The sequence below is a fragment of the Aptenodytes patagonicus genome, chromosome 3 (assembly GCF_965638725.1).
Source record: "Aptenodytes patagonicus chromosome 3, bAptPat1.pri.cur, whole genome shotgun sequence".
NCBI lineage: Eukaryota > Metazoa > Chordata > Aves > Sphenisciformes > Spheniscidae > Aptenodytes > Aptenodytes patagonicus.
The window spans coordinates 78,179,638-78,199,157 of NC_134951.1; the positions used below are offsets into that span (position 1 = coordinate 78,179,638).

The following is a 19,520-nucleotide window of genomic DNA, read 5'->3' on the forward strand; positions in this document are numbered from 1 at the left end:
AACATCCAGCGCAACTCTTACAGGACATGCTAAGTTTATCCTTCAGGATTTTTGGAGGTGGGCAAAAGTGATGGACAAAAGCAGACTATTCACAGCAATAAAACTGCATTCAAGAAATAGAGAGTTTATTGCTTTATTCTAAAGAGAAAGCTGTGGCCAAAATCCTGCAATCGTTTCGCCATGTGACTAATTGCATAAAGTACGTTTGTGTCCAAACCGGTGGAGTTCTGAGGATTGCTGATCAGTGATTGCTTCTCACATGCAAGTGTTTGCAGGATTTGGTCCATGTGCCTAGTGACAGGGAGGAAGAATGACTAACAAAAAAAACCTTTCAGTATCTCATTTGTAAACCACCTCAGAACAGCACAGTAAAAACAGGGCTTTGTGCTGTAGCTAGAGAGAAAAATATCAATTATCACAATGGAAGCTTTTTATGTAATTATATATACATTACTACAGCAGCAATTGCAAAAGAAATTATATTGTCTTAGTTAGTATAAAGCAAACATTTAGGCAAGCCAGTAGGGATATTTAGTCTTTTGCGATACAGTTAAGTAGTCTCCTCTGCAGCAATGCTCTGGACAGAGTTCCCCAGGAAAGGTCTCGCTTGTCTGTTATTGGAACCTCATCTGTTTTGATGTAATGTGAGAAAACAAAACAGAAAAGTACGCTTCTGATTTGATCTTTTTAGCCAAATAGCAAGAATAGACTTTAATTCACATCACAGACTGTTAATCACAGCAGAATTTTTAACATCTGTTTGTTAGTAAAAGGATTAAGTTTTGTACTTAATGTTAAAATGCAAGTAACTGTATTTATACAGTGTCACTGTCAGACCTAAGATCAGGCTCTGTTTGGAAAAGAAACTGAGTATCACTAGGTAGAGAAGATGTCTTACTAAAAACAGTGAGACTATTTGTTTACTTAAAATTGTGGTTCAGTACATGAAATCATACTTTTTTATCATTTTAACAGTTACTCTTGTCCACTGTCTAGAAGAGATTTAATCAAGTCCCTTGCTTTTTAATTTTTTTATTATAATATTTGTTCTTGAAGTAGTATTTCTGGATATAGAAAACTCATGCATTAATCTGCTGCAGCATCTCTTGTAAAACATATTATCAGATGTTAACCTCAGCAAAACTCAGACTGAAATGCTAAAGTCTGTCCTTAATGTTGAATTTTTTTTTCTCCAAGGTGGTGAGCCTATCTGGATCCCATTCACTTTTAAATACGACCCCACCTATTCAGACTGCAGTGGCAAGCAGTACGTGAAACGAACTTGGTACCGCAAGTTTGTGGGAGTGGTTCTTTGCAACTCCTTAAGGTACAAGATTTACCTCAGCGATGACCTGAAAGGTAGGCACCAAGATTAATTTCCTGATATATGATTACTTGTCATCTCCATCTTCTCGCTTTCTTCACCTCGTCTGTGAAAGAATTGTGTGACGGCTGTCTGGGAGTCCTTCTCTGGAGAAGGTCCGATGTGATAGCCAAGCTGCCCTGCTTTTGTGTTACGCTCATGCCCTGGCATTAGCTTTCAAGCAGAGCTCTTTAGACAGAGGACAGGAGGAAGTTTCCCTTGAAAAGCCTCTGTGGTTTTGTATCCTGAGAAAGCAATGTGCTTTGTACTGTGAAAACAAAGTTCTGCTCCCCCCACGTCTCCCTGGGAAGTCCCACGCTTGCTCCATAAGCGGGTGAGCCCCAGCTGCATCCAGTCAGACAGAGCAATACACCCTAGAGAGCCCCAGGGAAGATCGAAGTGGGGAACGGTGGAGGAAAGACTGGTATTACAGCGACTGGGTGAGCGGTACTCCTAAGGGTTAACAGTAGCTCTTACAGGGGTGTATTTGCTGAGAGAGAACGAAGAAAACTTTCCATATTGTTGATCTGGGGTACTGGGATTATCTCAGTGGCTTTTCAGATTATGCTGATGTGTTATTTTTATTGCAATACATTTGTATAGTTTAGAGGCAGTGTTTGAATATGCCATAAGAAATAATCAGGGTGGCAGGACCCACCTCATCTGCTAGAGAGAGACCTCCACAGTTTTTAGTTTTCATTTGAGACTGCAGTCAAACTGTTGGTATTGACAAATGGAGTGTTTTTTACTTTCTCATGACATATTGAATGACTGGTTCGGTTGAAATTCCCTCCACCTGTTACCCATGGCGCAGTGTCCATGGACTTGCAAAGTGGGGAATATTCCTTACTGAGCTACAACCCATTTCTCTTTTTCCATAATTCCTCTTCCATACTACGAAGGTAGCGTTCTCCCTCTTTTCAGCCACTGTTTGTTCATTGGTAATACTGTGTTTGTCACTGTACTACTTCTCCTGCTTTCTCCCACATCTATTTTCCTGGAGGTAAAGAGCATCCCAAACAAAAATAATGCTGAGTCAAATAATCTGTCTGTATCACCCTTCAGACACCTTCTACAGCATCGGGGATAGCTGGGGAAGGGGTGAGGACCACTGCCAGTTTGTGGATTCACACCTGGACGGAAGAACGGGACCTCAGTCGTATGTTGAAGCCCTGCCCACCATCCGAGGTATAGCAATGCGGGAGTGGGGTGCTGGCCAGGTGCCACCATCCGTAGGTTTAAGGGGTAGGGAGTGGGGCACAGAGTGGGGCTCTTTGTCCATGGCTGCTGGCAGCTCTCTGAGGAGTCCTGCTGATGCAGTAGGTGATGAGATGGTCTTGTACTCAGGCCTAGCTGAACAGGTTATTAAAGTCCCAGAAGGACTTGTGGGTGTTGAGAGAGAGAGAGACAGAAAGAAAGAGAGAGGCATATGACGCGAATAATTCACAGGAACAAAATGCAAAAACAGAAAAAAAAATTGTATAGGTCTATGAAACCTTTCTTCCAATTATAAGACATGCCTCACTGAATAGAAGTGCAAACTCTTCCACATGCCACAAAGGAGCAGCCGCATGTTTGCAAATATGGCTTTTGCAAATGCTTTTTGACCAGTTGATTCAATGCAAAACACATAGGAGTGTGTCTAGTGACTTAAGGTCGGACCGCAGGACTTTTATTCTGGCCTGGTAGATATGTCCCTCCAAGTGAAAATTCTTACCTTGAAGGAGTTCCTCTGAGTAGACTGCTCAGGTCACATAGCCAAGAGGGTGATGGCTTATTCCACAAAACGAACCCAATCATGGAAGTCAGCCAATCTTTTTAATAAGTCAACTGGTTTAAATGATTCAGTTGGCTTTAATGGTTTCCATGTTAAGTTGTTTGTTGATATTCTTTTCATGGTGGCGTTGCCAGGAAGAAACTGAAATAGTCACTGATAGTTATATATAACTGGGAAGTACTGCATTTCTCAGTTCAGAAGAGGGATGATTAATCCAGATGTGTATTACTAGGTCTAGGAGACAGAGATAGAGAGCACACAGAAATTACATTATTGGCACAAGACATGAGTGTTTCAGATGTTCCAGTGCACGAGCTATGTGGATGAGAATGCTGCACCTCTCCTAATGCTTTAAGCAGTCACGTTCTTTCTGCAGATGAAGAAGAAGGGCGAGAAAGGGCTTAACTCCATATTTACTGCATAAAATGATACCTTTTTGTTTTGTGAAAAGCTGATGTTTGTTGATAGTCTCTTGAGCCCTATGAGATAATACGATTTGATGGTATTTTTTGCCCCAGAGTCCTTCGTATATTTAAACTGACTTGCAAACTTCATAAACACAGCTGAAATACAGCCACCTTTTGGAGTGAAATGCAGAAGCGCTTTGTCAGACCACAGCATTACACAATAGTTCAAGAGATTTTGAACAGTAAAACCAATCAAAACTACAAGAAATATAAAGGACCAGAGTTAAATCATTCAAGAAAGATCTAGGCCAAATACCAGGGCTAGCAAATACCCTTTTGACAAAACTCCCTACCAGACAGCTTCCAAGTTTTCGTCTGGGCTGTGTGATTGACTCTTGCTGCGTCTGTTGCTTTTGTTAAATTACTACGTCTTTGTTTTGAAATGCAAACGGGCGTTTTTCTTCCGACAGGGTATTACCGCCAGTACCGCCAGGAGCCTGTATCATTTGGACGCATTGGACACACAACACCCTACTACTATGTGGGCTGGTATGAGTGCGGCGTGCCCATCCCCGGAAAATGGTAGCAGTCTGCTTTCCTGTCTTAGGCAGACCATGCTTTTCAAATGATTTCTACCAGAGGACTGTGGGCAACTGATTCGGAAAAGAAGAGAAAAGAAAAAAAAAAAAAGAGAAATGAGGCAAACCAGTGAAGACCAGCTGCTCAAGAAACCCCCGTGAAGCCAAACACGGTCCCCACTTTACCAGTCTAAATCTGTGGTGCTGCTTGATTTCTGCTTGGAAGCAGGGACAGAATATAAGTTTGGTGTCCTACCTTCCTCCTCTGGGTCTTTAAGGCACGGAGAGGCGGTTGCAATGTGCGCAGCCTGTGAAAACTAGAACTGTATTAGCCATGAAAATTTGGAAGATTCTTATATCTTGCAGGAACGACCTAAGCATGCTGTGCTTGCTTAATGGGATGCTAAACTGTCCTTTGCTGCCCGCTGGGGCTCCCCTATGCAATTGTGCCACGTAACTGGCCGCCCACCAAAGGCAATATATTCTCCTGAAGACTTACCGTGTGGGTTTGCCCGCTCCTGGACTAATCACCAGGTCACAGTGTAAATTCACTTTGAGATATATATATATATCTATGTCTATATAAATACAGTACTGTATATCTGCAGAAGTACTGCTTAGAGATGCTGAGTTTTTCTTGTTCACTAGATAAATATGTTTGGAATTTTTATGCAAAAGGTGCTGTTAATTCTTTGAGATATTGCTGTGCACAATATATTAACCAAGGAAAGAGCTGTATTCTTCTTGTGAGTACTGGTGATGTAACATTTGAATTATTGATCAAAGACCTGTGTCCCGCTTCCTTGGCAGCCTTTGGACTGAACGTTCAATGGGAATCTACCCCTCTATCCATGTTAGAATGGCACTGTATAGTCCAGCAAAATCACATATTCAGCAGTTTATCAGCATGAGTTAAACTTTCTATCCTTCACTATTTAAAAGCTTTAGTGCAACTTTTCTTCAGTCCATTCTCATCTTATTTGGTACGTTATTTATTCCTTGTCAGTATCTTTCACTTCACTGTGCGGAGGCATGGGATGAGTAACTTGCAAATTAGAAACCACTTTTAACTTATTTGCCCTCCAAAAAGAAGCCCAAGCCACCAACACAAGAGTCAACTAGCAGGAAACTCCTTTGACTTTGATCTGTCCTGGGGACAAATTGGGATACAGTTTTTCAAGGAAAAGCTGACATGGATGGAAGGTATAATGATGATTTTTTTAGCAGGCATTTGGAAGCTTGCAATAACGTAGGATTTTAGTAGTCCTTCTGGGCAATCTAGCGTTAATGGTTTACTCAGTAACTTTCATGGTCTTACTGTTTCATGGTAACATCTCAACAGCCTTTGCTCATGTTAATAAGACTCTACCATTCTGACAGCCTGGGAGAGTAGCAGCATACCTGGGGGACAGATCTGGTCTCTGGTCCATCTCTCACTCTCATTCCAGCTTACATGTAGTGTAGGTCTAACACCTTTTCAGTTGCTTCCTGTAGTTATTGTAAATTGTATGGGGACAAAAAAAGGAACTAAAGTGATTAAAGGAGCATTTTATTTTTCATGGTGATTTGGGTTTTAACATTTTAATCGTTCTCACATACTTTTGCTTCAGTACAGTGCCAAATATATGGTCTTGAAGTATAACTTTTTTCCCTAATAAACCTATGATACATGGTTCCATTTCTGTTTCATCCTTTCTGGTCATCCGTGTCAAGTAATCTGACAAAGTGACAAATTGTTAGCTTTCAAAAAGTGGAGAGGAGTAGGTGTCAACTTTTTCTAAGGGACTGGAAGCATGTGAGTGTGGTGTTCCCTTACGAAGGTGGTTAGCAGCTAGCGTGGAGTTACCAAGGGCAAATCATGCCTGACCAGCCTGATCATATTCCTTGTTGAGATGACTGGCTCTGTGCACAAGGGGAGAAAAGTGGCTGTCGTTGACTTTGGCTTTTGTAAGGCGCTTGGCATGGTCTCCCACAGTGTGCTTGTAGGCAGACTAGTGGGATATGGCTTAGATAGTTGGACTTTAAGGTGGATGTAAAATTAGCTGAGATATGAGGCTCGAAGTGTTGTGGTAAAAAATAGCGCAAAGTCCAAATGACAGCTGGTTGCAAGTGCCACCCCCAGGGGCCAGTACTGGGGCCAATAGTGTCTAATGACCTGGGCGACGGGATGTAGTGCATGGATGGAGCGCACCATCAGCAAGCTCGTGGCTGATACTAAATTGGGGCTGGGGAGTGGTTGATGTGCTGGAGGGCAGAGCTGCCGATCAGAGGGACTTTGACGGGCTGGAGAAATGAGCTGTCAGGACCCTCATGCAGTTCAGCAAAGGGAAGTGACAAGTCCTGCACATAGGATGGAATAGTCCCTTGCAGCAATACAGGCTGGGGTGACTGTCTAAAAAGCAGCTTTGCAGAAGAGGACTTGGGAGTCCTTGTGGACAACAGATTGAATGTGAGCACTCCAGAAGTCCATTCCAACCTAAATTACTCAGTGACTTTTTATTACTCTAGAGGAGGCATCCAATAATAAAATGTATTTTTTTTTCTTTTATTGACTCAAAGTCATGACTTGGCCCAGAGCCCAGTCTTCAGCACGTGTGAGTGGGACTTGTGCCACTGCCTAAAGAACAGGGCCTGGTTTCACCAGTCGTGGTTTGGCCTAGTGTTTAAAGATGGATGTTCCCTCCCCACGGCCAATGCATTCTGCATTTTCACCTACAGAGACCACAGGTGGGTTTTGATTTGTTCATCTGCAGGGATATGGTTCCTTCATTCCCTGCTGGAAATACCCTTGGGGTGGGACTGTCCCATTCAGGAATGTCATCATGGGTGAGGAGCTAAGGCCATCATTTTTTGTGCAGCCTCAGCTGGGGAGGAACTGGGGGGTGCTGGGGGCAGGGGTGGAGGGCACTGCCCACTGTTCCCCTCCAGCGTAAATCTTCTCTGAGGCTAAACCAGCTGAGGCAGAGTCAGCAGTAGTACACAACAGGGAAACACATGAAGTGCAGTGGTATGCAGTCTGTTCCCTTCACTTTGGGGTCTGGGTAAGTCCTCTGTGCTGTTTGAGGTGATCCGATTGACACATTTGCATCCTTTGCCCCATGCACAGGGTAACACATTATCGTGATAGTAGGTAGTTTCTCGAAGAGTTTATATTATTTTTGCACACTGCTCTCTGTTTATCTAAGAAGTGGTGGGATTAAAGAGGCAGCTAAAGCCGTGTGAGTCAGGAAAGCCACTTCCCATCCAGATCCTCCCTCCAAGGCCCTGGCAGTGCCCTGACCACCAGGCCACCCTCCCCTTTCCTTCCCCCCTTCCCGCTGTCCCCGCGACACACTGGTTGTGCTGTGCCACTGTTGGAGAAGCAGTGTGCCTGCTCAGAGGTAAACCCTGTCCCCGTCGAAACAGCTGTACAGCTTTGTGACTGTGCTGCGTGTCAGGGGACATATGTCTCCGGACGGTGCTAATGGGAGAGGGACAGGTCTTTCCCTCCGTCAGCTCTCCTCCCATGCCCCCCTCGCTGTCAAAGCCACATCTGCATCTGGTCTCCAAGCACTTGGTGCCAGCTCGGAGAATGCCGTGTCCCTTCAGAGGCTCTGAGGGGTGTTGCACCAACCTTGTCTTCTTGTCTGAGCGATCCTTGAGGGAACAGGATGGAGAAGAGGGAGGATCCCCAAAGAGAGAATTCACACAGCTTGTGCCTGCATCGCCTCTGGTCCAAGTCTCTCCAGGGTGGAGAGACGCCAGGGCCCTGCCCAGTGGGGAATTGTATAGAGCTGAAAAAGAAAGGGAGAAAAACACAACGGGGGAAGGGGTGGGGAGGAAAAGACAGGCGAAGAAGTCGCTCGAAGCGTTGTCTGGCCCTGGTCAGTTCCAGATGCTAATATCTGATCACTGTACCATATTTTTGTGAGAATTGGGATTTCTGCCTCAAAGGCAGTAGGAACAACCGCCAGCATCCAGCGTGTGAGAAATGCCAAGGGCTCTTGGGGGCAGCCAAAGCCCAGCATGCGGACCTGGGATGTGAACAGAAGAGCTCTTTGGTGATGAAGGAAGCATTGGGCGTCACTTGGAAAGATAATTGAAGGCCTTGGCGGGAGGTAACCCAACCCACTGAACAATGTGAAACACTCCTTGTGGTTCCTCCCTACAAGAGACTATGCAGTTTTCTGTCCCCAAAACCCATGTCCTTTTTTCTCACCAGGCAGATAGATGTTATTCATGTGAAGAGCTGTCTTCCTCCGGCAGAAGAGAATGAGGTAAATGCAGAAGGGAATGAGGTCAACGCTGCAGCAGCCCGGCTCTGCTTCCCAAGGCAAAGCTAGCATGCATGAATGTCTAAAAAATCCTACCCCTGGAGAGCTGCCAGCGTGCCTGAGGGCCCTTAGCTGGTAACATTTGAAAACAAAGCCATGCCTTGTACTGCTGCTGCCTTTCTCATCCTGCTTCGGTGTCCCATAAAGCAGGAAGCACTCCCGCAGGACTTGTGCCACATTGCTGTGCCAGCTGCACCACAACAGTCGGTGAAAAGTACGGCCCTGGTGGGAATGAGCACTCGGAGCAGAATAATGCCAGTAGCTGAGTGCGAGAATTGTGGTGTCAACATCGGGATGTCAAGTGCCAAAGGCTATGGCAACAGCCTGGGGGCCAGTTCCTCAGGTGCTAACAGTTGCCATAATTCCTCAGTGCCAGCTGTGTCACCCAGCTCCAAACACAGCCTGACCAGCAGAAGAAGAGCTGGGGAACCTCCACATGGCACATGCCAAGGAAGCACGAACTTGCAGCAATGAAGGTCAGCCACAGACTGAGCTGCGTTAGCAAGGACACAGTCAGTGGGCTCAGTGACGTACTTCTCTCTTCAGCACAGGTTAGCCTGCACGTGGAGTACCATTGGCCCTCCAGTACAAGGCAAACTGGATTGGATCAAGGAGAGGGTAACCACAGTGATTAGGGGGCTGGTGCACAGGACATACAAGGAGAGGCTGAGCACTGGATTTGTTCAGCCTCAGGGAGGGAAGGCTTGGCTGGCGGTGGTGGATCAAATTGATCTTCAACAGCCTAATGGAGTTGTAAAGAAGATGGAACCACACTTTTCTGAGAGACGCACAGTGAAAGGATGAAGGGCAATGAACACAAACGGCAACATGGGAAATTCCAATGAAGTATTAGGAAAATAATAGTTTTATCATGGGGGTGATCAAGCACAAGAACAGCAGCCCAGAGAGGTGGGGGAAACTCCATCCCTGAAGGTGCTCATAACTGGCCTGGAGAGGGCCATGAGTAACCTGATCTAGCTTTGATGTTGGCCTTGCTTTGAGCAGTGTGTTGGACCTGACTTCCAAAGGTTCCTTCCAACCTGAAGAAGTGTACAAGTCTATGAATAATATCAACCACTACATCATAGCAGCCAGACAAAACCGTAACCAAAATTTCACAGAAGCAAAGCGCAAACTCTAGGAAATTTTTACAGTGGATTCATTTATTGGGCAAAAATGATCATAGACTCACAGAATGGCTGAGGTGGGAAGGGACCTCTGAGGATCATCTAGTCCAATCCCCTCTGCTGAAAGCAGGGTCAGCTACAGCAGGTTACTCAGGACCGTGTCCTCTGACGTTTTAAGTATCTCTGAGGATGGAAACTCCCCAGTCTCTCTCGGCAGCCTGTGCCAATGTTTAACCACCATCACACAATAAAAAGTATCTTTCTTTTGTTTAAATAGGATTTCCTGTATTTCAGTTTGTGCCAATTGGCTTTTGTCCTGTCACTGGACACCACTGAGAAGAGCCTGGCTCCATCATCTTTACTCCCCACATCAGGGATAAGATCCCACTGAGCCTTCTCTTCTCCAGGCTGAAAAGTCCCAGCTCTCTTAGCCTTTCCTTATACCAGAGATGCTCCAGTCCCTTCATCATCTTCGTTGCCCTTTGTTGGACTCTCTCCATTATCTCTCTTGTACTGGAGAGCCCAGAACTGAACAGAGAGTACTCCAGATGTGGCCTCACCAGTGCTGAATAAAGGGGAAGGATAACCTTTTTTGGAAATAAACACCTTCATTAAAAAAAAAAAAGTTTTTTTTTTTTCCTAAATGGAAGTTGCAAGCTGGCTCCCAGAGGAAAGCGTGACCATTTTTGAGGGAGTGAGGGAGGCTGTGAGGGCAAGAGAGGGAAGGAGCGTAGTGTCCTAGGGTCCCGTGAAGAATTTCTGACCTTGGTTTCTTGCTGTGAGTAGTTCCTGCACATGCTTTCCAAATGTGACTTGTGCAATTTCACAGCTGCGTCCGGGGATCAGGTCAAACGTGAGCATTGGAGATACCCTCATGCTTATGCAAAAAGCCTCTAGATGGCAGGAGATGCTATTTGGCCAGGCCTTGCAGCAGGCCCCTGCAGCAGGGGATGATTGGCTGGAGTGCAGATGGCATGTAAATTCAGCATTGCACACACATAGCAAGAAAATTGTTTTAATGAGAGCACAGTTTTGGTTCAGGAACAGCAAAGTCCATTCCCAGGTCTTAGAGAGAATCTCTAAGAAAGAGCCCATTCCTCACAAGGCAAAACTTGCAGTCTGTTATGTCTAAAGCTTTGGAAGGTTATAAGTAGAAACAGACAAAATACACGTTGTGTATTTGCTGTACTTTCTCAGGAGATACTTCTCCTAAAATTGCAGGCACTGTGATTTCCCCTGGAGTACTGTGGGCCACAAGAACCAGTTTATCTTGCAGTAGGAGTAAAAGCATTACAGACTATTTCCAGAAGGCTTTCAAACTCTGCTTGAATGTAATTGCAATGGTGTTTCTGCCCACCTAATTGCTTTCCACACTTCATCCTTCTGCGGATCTTTGTTCTGTGAGCTGCAGGTCCTCTTCATCCATTAAAAATATGGGCTGTGTTTATTTAAACTGCTAATAAAAATCCCCATTAGCTTTCGCTGATTCTCCATCATTAACCTCCATTTTTCCCCTTCATTGACCTTCTCCCTTCTGTAACTGGAGATTCTTTCTTGGAGCTGAGTGAAGCACTGACTGTGTCCTGAAAGTATGGTCTAAGTTATGTCCAAAAATGCTTCACAATGGAGCACTCAGAGGTTGGTGCTCTCTCCTGGCACCCGTGAACATGATCCATCTTGTCCCACTCGATGTCTTCTAGCAGATGTTTAACCTGCCTTGCCCACACATTCCTCTTCTGCATAAACAGAGCAGATGTTAATGCCACAACTTTGTAAGTCCCCCAAAAACACCCAGTAGCAGCATTTCCCCCTTCCCTATGGTCAGTAGCATCATGAGGGAATGAAATGGAGGCAATAAAAGACCGGAGAGGACCTGAGATCGAATCTTCTCCACTCCTCCAGCTCACCCAGAAGCTCTGTCTTCATGCTGGCCCCTGTCCTGCCTGGCCCAGGCTGCAAAACTTCTGGTGTATGAGCCCTTCTTATGCTGCCCATGGGTGTCCCTACCGAGCAGGAGTGCTGCCATCACGTCTCTTGCTTGCGGCAAGCTCGTGGGCTGGACTCAGACACTACTGAGTCACCTCTTTTCCCCAGGCTACACGTGCCATCACACTCAGTGGTGAGGATCATTTTGGCCAGCCTTGGAAGGTTAGTATTCATAGATCAGCTGTAGAGAGGAGGGAAGGGGCTGCTCCAGATGGCTCCTCAGAGGTTCCTGGCTGCCCTGCTTTTTGGTTGGGACAGCCTTGAGAAAGGCAGAGGCCATCTGCAGAGCTGCACCCCTCATCCCACCAGACCTCCTTGGGCAGACTCTGGGAGTCCCATCCCCCAGGAAAGGGCAGGGTGAGAGCCAAAACCCATGTGACATGGTCACCCGTACAGGCAGAGCTGCCTAAAAGCACCAGCATACGGATGACAGAGGTCCATAGGCTGCAAAGAGCAGATACACTATGTGTTTTTGTGTTCTCTACCCAAACAGCAGAGTATGTAAATACAAGTCAAGTGAGGTCGTGTTTAGTTTATGCTGCTAATCAGAAGTGAACAAACAAGAGAAAACAGTTCCAAGCTGTGAATATGTTACCATTTCATCTTCCTGAATGTGAGAAAAAACAAGACCTACAAAATGAATAGTATTGTCAACACTGGCTTTAGGCAGCATAACCTAAACAAAACAGAGAAGTAACTACCCAGCTTGAGGACTCGTCCGTTAATTTCAAGTAGTGCTATGGGTTATTATTATCTCTGCAGTTCATTTTTTGGTATTTTCCTGCTCTGAATGTTTACCTTTCAAGACTGCACACTGATAAGCTTGTTTGCTGCACTGCATCAGCCTGGGCTCCTGCACGGAGCATCCATGGTCATGCTGCAGCCCACCAGGTCTCCTGACAGATGCTCTACTAGTCCTCTGTCTGCACAGGCTCAGAACTGATCTTTCCGCCAAACATGACATGACTTTCAAAGTGATGGGGAATCTTCCTCTGGCGGGAAAGCTGGTGATTCCCAGCTTTCCCACTTGCTTTTTTGCACAGAAATGGTCTAGGTTAGGTTAGAGCTTCTTATAGCTGACGAGCCATTTCCCAGTTGCCTTTACTGCTGCAGCAGCTATCATTTTACATTTTAAGTTGTACTATTTTTCTGGATTTTCAGCTCTCCTGATAGAAATATGCTTTAAGATCTTTTGTTCCAAACAAAAATCTGCTTTGGTTTCTTCCTTTTGAAATTTTCTTTTGAAAAATATTCTGGAATCACATGTGCTGAGAAATCTGCTTGGACTGTTTTTCTTTAAAAGTCCAAGGGCTCATAAACAAGAAAAAACATGTTGCTCAGAGTAACTGAAATACCATTTATTCATACAGTTATTGAATTCTTGTGTGTATCTGCAGTTGTCGTGGTTTAACCTGAGCCGGCAACTGAGCACCACACAGCCGCTCACTCACCTCCCCCCCCACCGGTGGGATGGGGGAGAGAATCAGAAGAGTAAAAGTGAGAAAACTCGTGGGTTGAGATAAGAACAGTTTAATAATTGAAATAAAATAATAATAATAATAGTAATAACAATAATAAGAAGAATATACAAAGCAAGTGATGTACGATGCAGTTGCTCACCACCTGCTGACCGATGCCCAGCCAGTCCCCCAGCAGCGGCCCCTCCGGCCAACTCCCCCCAGTTTATGTACTAAGCATGACATCACATGGTATGGAATGTCCCTTTGGCCAGTTTGGGTCAGCTGTCCTGGCTGTGCCCCCTCCCAGCTTCTTGGGCACCCGCAGCCTTCTCAGTCGGTAGAGCACGGGAAGCTGAAAAGTCCTTGACTAGTGTAAGCACTGCTGAGCAACAACTAAAACATCGGTGTGTTATCAACATTATTCTCATCCTAAATCCAAACCACAGCACTGCACCAGCTACTAGGAAGAAAATTAACTCTATCCCAGCCAAAACCAGGACAGGAGTATATTATAATAATGTATACATCAATCGATATATCACATCGCATTTGATTAACCTGTACTGAAAACAGGATTGCTTCAGAAAGCCATCATATAAGATATAGAGAGAAAAAGCTTTATGAGGATGGTTTGAATTGCATCTGAGGAGAAAAATGAATGGCACTGAAGTATAGAGTGGATATACAACACATGGTACTATATAGCAAATTCTTAGTGAGTCTTAGTGATACACTAATGTTTCTAAGTGGATTATGTATATATTAGAAGAGTTATGGTGCTTACGCATTTTGCCCAAGACTGAGTTTGTGTCCCAGGACAGAGTGAAGGCATGGGGTTGCTGTCATGCTGAAGACCCACCACAATGCACTTCTGCAGACTTTGCAAGGTTATTGGACCTGCTTTAGAATCCCAGCAGTGGAAGGAAAACATCCTCCTTAGGCAAAGGAAAGATTCGCTAAGTGCCGACAGTGGGAGAGTGACTTAGTGCATGTGAAACCCATGTGCAAGCTGCAAGAACTTGGAAAATTCTGAAAACATTTGGAAATCTTTCACTGGTCCACCTGCCACAGCACTCTCAAGAGGTTGCACAATGTCCCTTGCTACTGCCAGTGACCCCAAATAGCTTGGGGTCAGTTCAGCTGAGTGATCAAAATGTGATGCGCTTCTTGTGATCCTTCAAACTTCTGAGATTCCCAGGCCTTGGCTTCCTTTGCAAAAAGGGAGGGCTGAACCATGGTCTGCCAATGCAAACATGTTTGGTTCAGGGATCTTTGCTTTGTCATCAGCAAAAGCAAGCTGCTGAAGACAGGTGTCTAGTTTCTCCATGCTGAGGGGCGTTCCTATCATCCTGGTGCCTAATTGCAGTTTTCCATTCTTGTCATCCAGATTTTCATTTATACAAACATTCTGTGCACCTGAGGGTTCACAGCTCCAAAGCAGAGCTTCAGGCTTGTGAAAAACATTTTCTTAAAATAATTGTATAATGTATCAGTTGGGAGGTAAAAATATTGTAATGTGGGTTAATCTCTGCAGCATATAGAATATTAGGATTTTTATAGCTGTTGTGTAAAACAAGCAAGGTTGGCTAATTTGCCTCTCCATTCAAGGCTTTATTTTTTGCTCCGTTATTGTGGAGGGGGGGGGTGTGCTTCTGCACGTTATGCGTTCATTTTTCTATAGCTATCAGCTGCTGTCAGCCACATCAAACACAACACATTTGTTTTCCAAACAGAAAAAAAGGCAAGAATCAGAAGATAGCCAGTTGTCCTCTGGGTTTTTGCTGACTTTGCCATCTCTCCCTCGTTCGTCCCTTTATGATGATAATATATGTCTTTGACATGCAACTAAACCTGAGCTCTTCTTACGTTCAACACCTGGCATTTCATTCAACAACAGTACACCAAACAAAGGCTGCTTTGGTCCTCTTGGATCTCACCCTGCTAAGGAATAACAGGAAAGGAGATTGCAAGAGTGTCAATGGAGCCATCTCTGAGGGTTTTCCTGTATAAGAGAATCCCCTGATAAATATTATCCTTGCCTTAATGTTGCTTTATGCAATTACAGAAGTATAAAAGGAACCTTCTGGAATCTCCACTGACTCCTGATGCTTCACAGGGCTGGACTCAGGTATCTTGGGGATCTTTCAGCATGGGTCAAAATCTGGCCATGGGTTTCTCCAAGTTTCACTGCTCCTGGGAGACTTGTGCATTGTTTAGGAAGCCTAGTTATAGGGAAAGCTCCTCAGGATGGGGCCTTCTTTTCAATCTTGTGTCTTTTCCACCACCGTTTGGTCCTGTTGTTGTCACTGAGCCTGAAAAACTTTGTGAGAAGCTACTTTGGTACAGGATCCACACTTTTCACACACATGGGTCTGTAGTCCTTTTTCAGGGCCTCAACTAACAGCTGGAATCGCAGGTTCCTCTGTAATTTGGATACCCAGGGCGTGGGTTAGCCAGCTGCTAACAGCTGCAAGGAAACAGGCTGGAGCTGGAGGCTCCAGACCAGCTGATTAATCCCCACCTCCTTCCCTAGATTGCAGTAGAAAACCTTTTCACTTCTCAAAAATGCAGAATCTGCCTTCTGAAAGCTGAGGTTTGCTATAAAAAAATGGCATTAATTAGCAGTAGTTGGTTGCCTCAGCACTGGGTTGGGGGCAAGTTATGGTTTCACCTCAGTCGTCAGCCTCAGGAGAAGAACATATAGTGGTCTTGAATTTGGATTGGTATATAAAATTGGACAACTAACTGTTTACAAATGTAATAAACTAAATGCTTGTGTTTGGGCTCACGTTGCAGTTTCTGCCTCTGTGTGCTGCCAGGAGGGCAGAGCAGCCGTGACAATATACCCATGCAGTGTGTCAGCAGAGATGTCTCTGTTGTGCCTCACCTATGAGGCTCGCTACTTTTAGGGTTGGAATGACTACAGAAAACTTAGTATTTTAGAAAGAGTGACCAGTGCCGCATAAGGGCTTGTTTGCCATTTCCCCCATTCCTGACTGATTCTAGGAGTCTGTTCTAGTCACACAGCAAATGCGGCTTTCTTTACATGCATATTATCTCTGTGTTTCTCTATTTTATGAGAAATATTTATTTGGCTACTGTTATGTTGCTTTGTGGTTTGTGATGTTGAACTGGGAAGTGGTTCTCCTCCAAGATCTGAGTAGATCTAGTGGGAAATAATACACACCAGAACACGCAGATGTGGTTTGACAGACACAGTCAAACCCCAGATGAATTGAAATTCTTCCACTTAGGTAGGAAATGGGGATCTTAATATCTGGAATAACCACAGGGAAGCCAACAGAGCAGTGCCAGGTTTACATTTGACTCCCTTGCTGTGCGGATGCTCCAGTTGTTGGCTGTGTCGACATGGACAGCTCAACCCGCTCTTGAACTCCAGAAAGCATCTCAAGGAACAGTGCGTCCACATCTGAACGTGTCTTGCTTGTTTAGACTTGTCTTCCAGAGCTTTCAGCTTTTTATATAGAGCTTAAATAGGTGACATTCAGCACATGTATTTGCTTATCCAGTTTGTCCCTGTGAAACTAGCAGGAGCTAGCCAGCTGTAGAGGGACTGGAAGCCAGCTATAGAAGAGACTTTGCTGTTTCTGAAAACAGTCAGTCAATTAGTCACATGCTTTTTGCAATGTTGTATGATGAATACGTCATATGAACTAGCTACGGGGGGAACTCCGTATAATAAACGTTGGCACGGTTACCAACATTTGATATTTTGCTCTTGCAAATGGTCTTTAAAACAAACTAGACTGTACTTCCAGAGTTTCTGAGCAAACAGGCTCAGACAGTAAGTAAGTATAATCTAGAGTTGCAGGAGAAGGAAATGGAGAGTAGAAGTAATTTCTCATCCTCCAGAAAAGAAAAGGGGAAAAAAACAAATTAAGAAGGCTAATGTGGGTGTTCAAAGAGACCTTTTGCAGGTCTGCCATCAACAGAGGAGGGATGTGAGCTAGGACAGCGCTGGGGTTGCGTCACAGGGAGATGTGGGAGTTACCTGAGACCATGGGGCTTTGTTTTACTGCAACCTCTCTGTGCTCCTGGCGCAAGGTAAAAGAGCTGCTAAATGCCAAGACCTTCACTGGAACTTTGCTCTTGGGAGCCAGAGTGTTTGTTTCTTTCTGAGTCGGTAGCATAGGTGTAGTAAGAGATATGAAGGCATATAGGTATGGGTAAGACATATGAGAAATATTTCCCATATGAGAAATCGTTGAAAGCAAGTAGATTTGAGTGTCCTTCGATGGCCAAGAAAATTGAGACAGGCCCATAGCAGACTGCAACTGTCCCAGGAGAGACCTGGAGATGAGAAAGACCCAGTAGAGCCCAAGGACAGGATGGTTAAAAATCCCTTCCCCTTCTCTTGAATTTGTGTGAAAGAAGAGTAGCAGTAAACTTGGCATTCAGTGTGTGGGAAGCTGACTTGTATGTAAGTGGGAGGAAGAAGAGTTAATTGCTGAGTGGGAGCAAGGCAGAAATTCACACTGGGAGGTTTTATTTCATGGGGCTTGCTCTGGACTGTAGAGCTTTTATGGGTCTCTGAGGAAACATCTGAGCTGGCTAAAAGTTCTGCTGAGCTGGAAAGAAGACAAAAGTACAGTGAGCTGGAGATAAGAAAAAATACTTAACCCAATTTATATTTACCCTTTTTGTAATCCGCACATTATTGATATGCCAGTATTTTCTCTCCCCCCCCCCCCCCCAAATAAAGCTTTCAAAGTGCTGAAGTGTCAGAACAATTTTTTTTCTAAAGAACACTGCAAAAATCCCTGGAAATCTTAAACTGAAAAAAAAGTTACATTCCTAAGCCCTGCCATTTCCACATTGTTGGGGACAGGGACAGAAATCCCTCAAGAAATGAAAAGTCATCAGCTTGGTTTGGGGTTTCAGTGGTTTCACTCTTTGGCCTGTGCTGAGAAGACATTCCAAAATACACAGCTCCTACTAACGCCACTGCCAGAGCACTGCTCCCTCACCCACGTTTTAAAGAGTCTTCTCAAACATATGAAGTAGAAGAAAGGGCCAAGAGTGGAAAACCTGAAGACCTAACAGAGCCAGAACATTTCCAAGGCAGGTACCTACACGTTGCATCCAGACTGTGGCTGGCCAGGATGAGTTTGTGTCTGCTCTGTACTGCCAGTACAACACAGACTGGTACGGGGCAGCTTTAACACCATGCTTTTCAAGCCCAATCACTTCCCTTCACAACTGAGACATCCTATTCCAGGTCCCCGTCTCTCTTGCCTCCTGGAAGCCACAGCTAAGTTTTCTGAAGTAAGCAGTTTCTACAACTGTAGCTCATTTTCCACTTTATAAATACAATGCAGAAACTAGAATGCCATTGAAACATAGACCCACATTAAATACCCTGTTTGGCACTTCGAGGTACTATAACAATCCCTTTAGAGCTTCATGGAGCGCAGCAACCACCAGCAGAGCCCCAGCTTTCCCATCTCTGTTAAGTCTCACTGTGAATCTACCTGAGTTCAGCATCTTCTGACAGGGAAATGCTGAGCTATCTTAAAACTTTTGAAATGTGATGTTTCCTTCAGAGCAGGGGTGAGGAACATTTTCCTTGCTGAGAGCCAAATAGGCCCAAGCACTTCGGCAGGCCAGGTCTCTTAACGATATCCAGTAATGTAATAACATGAGCATGGAGGAAAGTCAGATGGCTGGGGACCATAAGAATGACATCACAGGCTGTAGCTGTTCTCTGGCCAGCCTGGTCACCCATGCCCGCCTTCACAAATTAGACCCGAAGACTCTGCTGTTGTTGGTCCCCTAGTAATCAATATTACCCCAGCTTCCCAGCATCATATGGACCAGGCTAATCTTAAAAGCTTAGTCTATAAAGTATTTTCTGATATGTAATTATATTAAATTAATAGGGGGAAAAAACCTTTTGTGAACAGAAGGCAACATTTTTTTGTTCTGTAACTATTTGCTGGCCCAAACTTGTGTTACTCTGCACTCAAGTCTGTGTCAGAAGGCTTTGTTCCCATGGGGAGAGAAGGCATATATCATGCAAGCGCCAGATGAGAAATATCTGCAAAAGGAGCAACAAAACCACTGATGTATGTGATGTACATACGTGCCATATGTCAACTATGGGCATATGATCAGATTCAAATGGCTCATGGTACCTTCCTTTCCCCTTCCACTGAAGCTTAAGTGAAGTTGCACAGACATGAAATTCGTGTAGACACAGAGCTGGACAGTGTTTGCTTATTTACCCAGGTCATTAGAAGAACAGTGGAAGCAGCTGGCTTTTCATAATTGTTAATTAATTATCCAGCCTAATTCAGAATGACCCACCCAAAAAATAGTAATAACAAAAGCGGTGCTAATAAAGGTTTTGCTGCTGTGCCTGAGATGGGCATTGCCTCAGTGTACAGGCACTGCACAGATGTGGAATGAAGGACTTCACCTGTGTCCAAGTCTTTAGCAATATGCCTGTCTGTCAGCCCGTCAGTCTGTCAGTCCATTGACAGAATGCA

The 19,520-nt window shown here is 44.8% G+C and overlaps 1 protein-coding gene across 2 annotated transcripts in view; it reads left to right on the forward strand.

Moving 5' to 3' along the window:
• The window catches only part of FNDC1 (fibronectin type III domain containing 1), a 47,052-nt gene extending 41,249 nt beyond the window's left edge, over positions 1-5,803 (forward strand). For both annotated transcript variants that reach the window (XM_076333924.1, XM_076333925.1), the window contains 3 exons: positions 1,198-1,359; positions 2,429-2,551; positions 4,018-5,803. In XM_076333924.1, the coding sequence (XP_076190039.1) occupies positions 1,198-1,359; positions 2,429-2,551; positions 4,018-4,133 (401 nt within the window). In that variant the 3' untranslated portion in view covers positions 4,134-5,803. The remainder of the gene's footprint in view (positions 1-1,197; positions 1,360-2,428; positions 2,552-4,017) is intronic.
• Positions 5,804-19,520: the final 13,717 nt, after the last annotated feature.